General features: G+C 27.2%; 4 protein-coding genes across 4 annotated transcripts; 1 reads left to right on the top strand and 3 right to left on the bottom strand.

Moving 5' to 3' along the window:
- Positions 1-125: 125 nt before the first annotated feature.
- On the bottom strand, positions 126-1,755 carry ENU1_020740 (helicase, putative; the record flags this gene model as incomplete). The annotated part of the gene is made up of 2 exons (XM_008856991.1): positions 126-301; positions 363-1,755. The coding sequence occupies 2 exons, from the start codon at positions 1,753-1,755 to the stop codon at positions 126-128; spliced, it is 1,569 nt and encodes a 522-aa protein (XP_008855213.1).
- A 99-nt stretch (positions 1,756-1,854) lies between these two features.
- Positions 1,855-2,802, top strand: ENU1_020730 (hypothetical protein; the record flags this gene model as incomplete). The annotated part of the gene is made up of 1 exon (XM_008856990.1): positions 1,855-2,802. The coding sequence occupies one exon, from the start codon at positions 1,855-1,857 to the stop codon at positions 2,800-2,802; it is 948 nt and encodes a 315-aa protein (XP_008855212.1).
- An 86-nt stretch (positions 2,803-2,888) lies between these two features.
- Positions 2,889-4,229, bottom strand: ENU1_020720 (protein kinase, putative; the record flags this gene model as incomplete). Its single annotated transcript, XM_008856989.1, has 1 exon — positions 2,889-4,229. One exon carries the CDS (start codon positions 4,227-4,229, stop codon positions 2,889-2,891), a length of 1,341 nt encoding a protein of 446 aa, XP_008855211.1.
- A 176-nt stretch (positions 4,230-4,405) lies between these two features.
- Positions 4,406-4,989, bottom strand: ENU1_020710 (ADP-ribosylation factor, putative; the record flags this gene model as incomplete). Its single annotated transcript, XM_008856988.1, has 2 exons — positions 4,855-4,989; positions 4,406-4,803 (listed from the first exon to the last, which is right to left on the bottom strand). Exons 1-2 carry the CDS (start codon positions 4,937-4,939, stop codon positions 4,406-4,408), a joined length of 483 nt encoding a protein of 160 aa, XP_008855210.1. The 5' UTR covers positions 4,940-4,989.
- Between the last annotated feature and the right edge of the window lie 518 nt (positions 4,990-5,507).

Here is a 5,507-nt window from a genome sequence, read left to right as displayed (position 1 = left end):
ACATTATCTCAATTATGTTTAGAGGTTAATTCTATTTTAAATACAAACTTCATCAAAGACTCAATTTTTGTTTCATGTAAAACCAACCAAATAATTTTTAAACTCAATCATTCAATTAGTAAAAATCATTGTGCTTCACCATCTTTGTGTTGTTGTGACTTTAATGCCTTTCGCTTTGCTTGTCTCTTTGAAAGATTCTTTCCTTTCTTTCTAACATCTGGAAGAATTGCTTGTTTCCCAACGAAGATCTTTCTTTTATATTCATAAGGTACTTCACTAACTCCTTGTGCTCCTTGAAGATCTAGGTTTGTTAGATAGAATGATTTATAACTATAAAATGAAAAATGAAATGAAAAACAAACCAGTATTGACAATAGTTGGATTTTCTAATCCAAATGTATGTGCAATGTCAATGAGATTTAACTTCGATAATTGAAAGATATTTCCTAATTTCAATGTATTATAATTTTGAATAAATCTACGATATGCATCCCGTGCTTCTAAATGTACATAATATTGTTTACTTACATTTTTTTTCAATTTTTCTTCAATACTTATTAATTCATTCATTTCAAATCCATACTGACGAACTTTTCTTTTTTCTTGTAATTTTTCTACAAACTCTTTAGATGAATCAGGAATCATTAATAACATTTCTTGTGCTCCTTTACATTCAACTTTATCAACATCTTTAGGTATATCTACAAAAATACCCATATCAACTCTATCAATTATTCTTTCTTGTGTAGTAAAAACTACACATGATTCACTCTTATTAATTCTTTCAATTGTTTCTTTTTGTTCTGAAATTGACATCTTTGTATGTAATACAATTCCTTCACATACATCTAATCTACTCATAATATCTTGATAAAAAATAGCTTCTTCATTTGAAAAGAATTTCATAACAATTTTCTTATTTCTAGGATTTTTAGCTATTGTACCAATTATATCATTCTTTCTTTTTAACGGATATAACACATATCCAACTTCTTGTTCTTGTTTTTTTTCTTCTTCAAATTTATATTTAATTCCTTGTTTAATACTGCTTTTAATAATATCTTCATCTATTTTTTCACTTGACTCTAATAAAACTTGACATTCTGGAAGTCTATTAAATACTTTAATATAATCTTTCTCAATTCCCATACTTGAATTTATGTTCATTGATGTACATCCTACAAATTCTAAGTTTGGACATTTAAACTCTTCATTATTAACTATTTGATATAATATTGACCCTAATGTAGTTACAATAATTTCATCTTTTCTCATTACTCCTTTCTTTTCTTTGCTCTTGTTCTTAGCTCCTGTCCAACAACTAACATTAACATCTACTAAATTTTTAATTATCTCCCTTGTACTAATCACTTCATTACAATCTCCACAAATAATAATAATAAATGGTCCTCCACGCTCTGGTTCTTCAAGATCTTCTTCTTTAATATCTGGAAATGATTTAGATAAATAAATACTTCGTGCAATAACTGCTGAACTAATTCCTTTATGTGCTGGACATTCTACTATAATACTTTTTCCTTCATTTAGTTCTGGAAGAATTTCTTGTTGGATTTGGTTAAGCTGAGTAATACCCATTCCTTCTAATTCTTTCCCAATGACTCTTTTCATTTTTTCTTCAAGATCATACATTTCGTTGTTTATCTTAATATTTCGTTCTTCAATTAAGTCAGTACATTCTATGGCTTCTTTATCCCCACATTTATGAAGTCGTTGTGCCTTGTCTTTGTCAGACATAACCCTATGTTTTTTCTTTTTCAGTTTTTCCTTTTCTTCTTTTCTGTCTTATAAAACGCATTTCATCTTCATAACTGGATCTATAAAAACATTATACTAATGGGTGATATGTCTGAAGATGATTCTTCAATACTAATTAAAGATGAACCAATGAATAAAGAAGAAAATACCGTAGACACAATATTAGGAACAAAAGCACTTATTACCACTGTTTCAACAATTTCTTTTGTGATATATGTTATTGCGTTTATTATATTATTAATGATTGACTCATGGGTAATAATGTTATTGATGAAAATTATGGAACATATTTCAATGAAATATATTATTATTAATATTCCACTTATTATTTTATCAATACTTATATTTATTGAAGTAGGATTTACAAAAGGAACAATTGGAAGAATAATGGCAATAATTAAGTCTTCAATTATAATTGGAATAATACCTATAATTTCATTAAGATTAGATACCATACTAAAAGGGGATGTAATTTATTATTTTATTCCTATATTTGTAGTAGAAGGAATAAATATTATAATACGAATTAATACATTTTATTTCAATTATAAAGATATTCAAAAACATAAAGAAGTTTTTGGGTATAGTTGGCAATTAGGAATAACAATACTTTCAGATATCAGTAGAATTGGGGGAGAAATATTGATTATTTTAGGATTAACAGAAAAATCACAATTATATGAGAATTATTTATGGTGTGGAATAATGTTTATAGGGTCATTAATATTATACTTTATTGGATTTATATTTCTGAAAGAAACAAAGACATATACTGGAATATTAAAGAATATAATGAGAGTATTATTTATTATTTATGGAATAACACAAATATTATTGATAGTATTAAATACAGGAAAATATCATATTTGTAGTGTACTTGTAGCATCAATTCCAACATTAGTTTATTTGTCATTTATACATCTTTGTTTTATTGTTTTTCCAATTCTTTATTTGTGTATATTCAAAAAGATTGTAAAGTCACATCTTGATGATAATACTACAACTTCATTCTTACATGAAAATTAATTTTATATTTTTTTCTTTATTGTATTTTATTTTTAATCAAAACAAAAACAAAATAATTCTTTCAATAAAGAAAATAACAATTCTTGTTAAGCACCAGGATTTTGTCTATTTTTTGGATTAAATCCACTAGACAACTCATTCATTGATGCTGTAGGATGAAGTGCTGCACTTTTCATACTTGGAAGATTTCTATTTTCTGGGTGTACCCATGGATGTTCCATAAGTTGTGCTGCTGTAGCTCGTTCTTGTGGATCAACAACAAGACACTTATTAATAAAGTCTTTTGCTTCTTCTGAAACTCCTTTAAAGCATGAGTAATTGAATGTATAATCTCCTGACATAATTTTTTGGAATAATTCATCTTGTGTTTCTCCAAAAAATGGTAAATATCCTGACAATAATACATATGTAATTACTCCAAGACTCCATATATCACATTCATGATCATAACTTGACCCTTCTAAAACTTCTGGTGCTACATAACTTGGTGATCCACAACATGTAGTCATTGCTGTATTTCCATCTGAATTATCTTTTGATAATCCAAAATCTGCTATTTTAACAATATCTCCTTTTGGTGTTGCACATAATAAATTTTCTGGTTTTAAATCTCTATGACCTATTCCATTTGAATGAATATAACAAAGTGCTGAAAGAATTTGATATACAATATCACTTGCATCTGCTTCTGTAAAACTTCCTCTTTGAATGATTTGGTCATATAACTCTCCTCCTGACATATATTCAATAACCATTAATATAGTTTTTGAATCTTCATAAACATCATATAATTTAACTACATTTGGATGATTTGATAATTTTCTCATTACATCAATTTCTCTTCTTAATAATTTTAATTGGTCACTACTTTGTGATGTTTTATTAACTTGTTTAACTGCAACACTAACTCCATCCTCTTTTCTAATTCCTTTATAAACTACTGAAAATGCTCCTTGTCCAATTTCATTTTCTTTTGTATATTTCTTATCAAATTCACTTCTATCTGGAAATTCTTCAAATGTCTCTTCTTTCTTAGCTTCTTTTTGTCCTGCAAACTTAACTATAACATGAACACTAACTTTTCCTTTTTTATCTTCTTTTTTCTTTTTTAACTCAAACCATCCATCAACATCTTCATTCTTTTCTAAATTAATTTCTACTTCTCCAAGTACTTTATCTGAAAATCTTTTTGGTTTATATCCAATTAGTATTATTGTTCGACTAACCCCTTTCTTTTGACTGTCTGGAACTTCAATTGTAAATGTCTCATTATATTTTGGTGTTGAACTTTTTTCTGCTGTTCTTGTTTTAAGTGCAACTGCTAAGAAATTAGCTTTTAACTTAAAATATGAATCAATCCCTTCTCCTTTATGAGAAACTGTATTCTTTGCTTCTAAAATCGTGATTTTAGCACTAATATGGCTCATTTGATTTCTTAGTTTTTTCTTTTTCTTTTTTATTTCTTTTTTTTAAAAATCCCTTTATTTCTCTCTTCCTTATTTAAAAACCCCTTTTAAAAAATACTTTTATCTTATCTTCTTTTAAACAAAACTTCTCTTTAATTTTTGATTTATTTCTATATATGTTTCTCTGTTCTTTTTTTTTATTTGCAATGACTAGCAATCCATTCCATCCCTTCTTTTAGTCCTTCTCCTGTTACTCCACTTGTTTCAAAGATTGACCACGTCACATTTTGAATTTCACTTAATTTCATTTTTTCCGTGATTTCTTCTACACTCATACAATGCTTTTTGTCATCTTGTTTGTTTGCAAAGATAGCAATAACTGTTTTTTGTAAATTGTTATCTCCACTTATTATTTCTAATTCTTTACTTGCAACTTCTATTCGTTCTCTATCACAACTATCAACAACAAAGATGATTGCATTTGTTCCCGAATAATAACATCTCCAATATGGTCGAAGATTTTCTTGTCCTCCTAAATCCCACACCTTAAATTTCATTTGGTTATATTCTAACTCTTCTAAGTTAAATCCAATTGCTACTTTTTTAATTTCTTTTTTGAACTTCTTCTATTTGTCAATTAACAAACTTGGAACTGTCATAATTGTTTCTCCTGATGCAATTCTATATAAAATAGTTGTTTTTCCTGCAGAATCTAGTCCTAATATTAACATTCTGACTGGAGTTGAAAATAGTGATGAAATGTATGATATTAATCCTCCTAATCTTTGTAAATCAATCCTTATTGAAAATTATTTCGTAAATATCCTTCCAAACCCATTAACTACTCTCTTTTTTAAGTTCCAACCCTCATTCTTTTTTCTTTTCTTCTCATTTACTCATTTTTTATTGTCTTATAACGATCTTTATTCTTTTATTTTAATTGTCTTCTATTATTCCTCCAACTCAAGCTTTTCTTTTTTCTATCCCTTTCATTTTTTCTTCTTTTTCTTCTTTCTTTTTCTTCTTTCTTTTATTTCTTAATCACTACTCCAATACTCTCTTAATCAACATATCATCATAACACACTTCCAGACTTCTTGAATCTGTAACTTCTTCACTCGTCACTGTTCATTTTCTTTTTATTATTATTTGAGTCTATCATTAATTTCAGTATTGGGTTATTGAAATGAAACAGAAGTAAGTGGTTATGTTAGTATCAAAGTTCTCATATTTTGTTTAATTCCTTATTAGTCTTCTGATGGGTCAAACTTTTGTATGTTGTGGGTTATTGAATAATTC

The sequence above is a fragment of the Entamoeba nuttalli genome (genome assembly GCF_000257125.1).
Source record: "Entamoeba nuttalli P19 unplaced genomic scaffold asmbl_2358, whole genome shotgun sequence".
In the NCBI taxonomy this organism is placed as follows: Eukaryota; Evosea; order Mastigamoebida; family Endamoebidae; genus Entamoeba; species Entamoeba nuttalli.
Note: the sequence above shows the minus strand (reverse complement) of the source record. Positions and strands in the feature narration are given on the sequence as shown.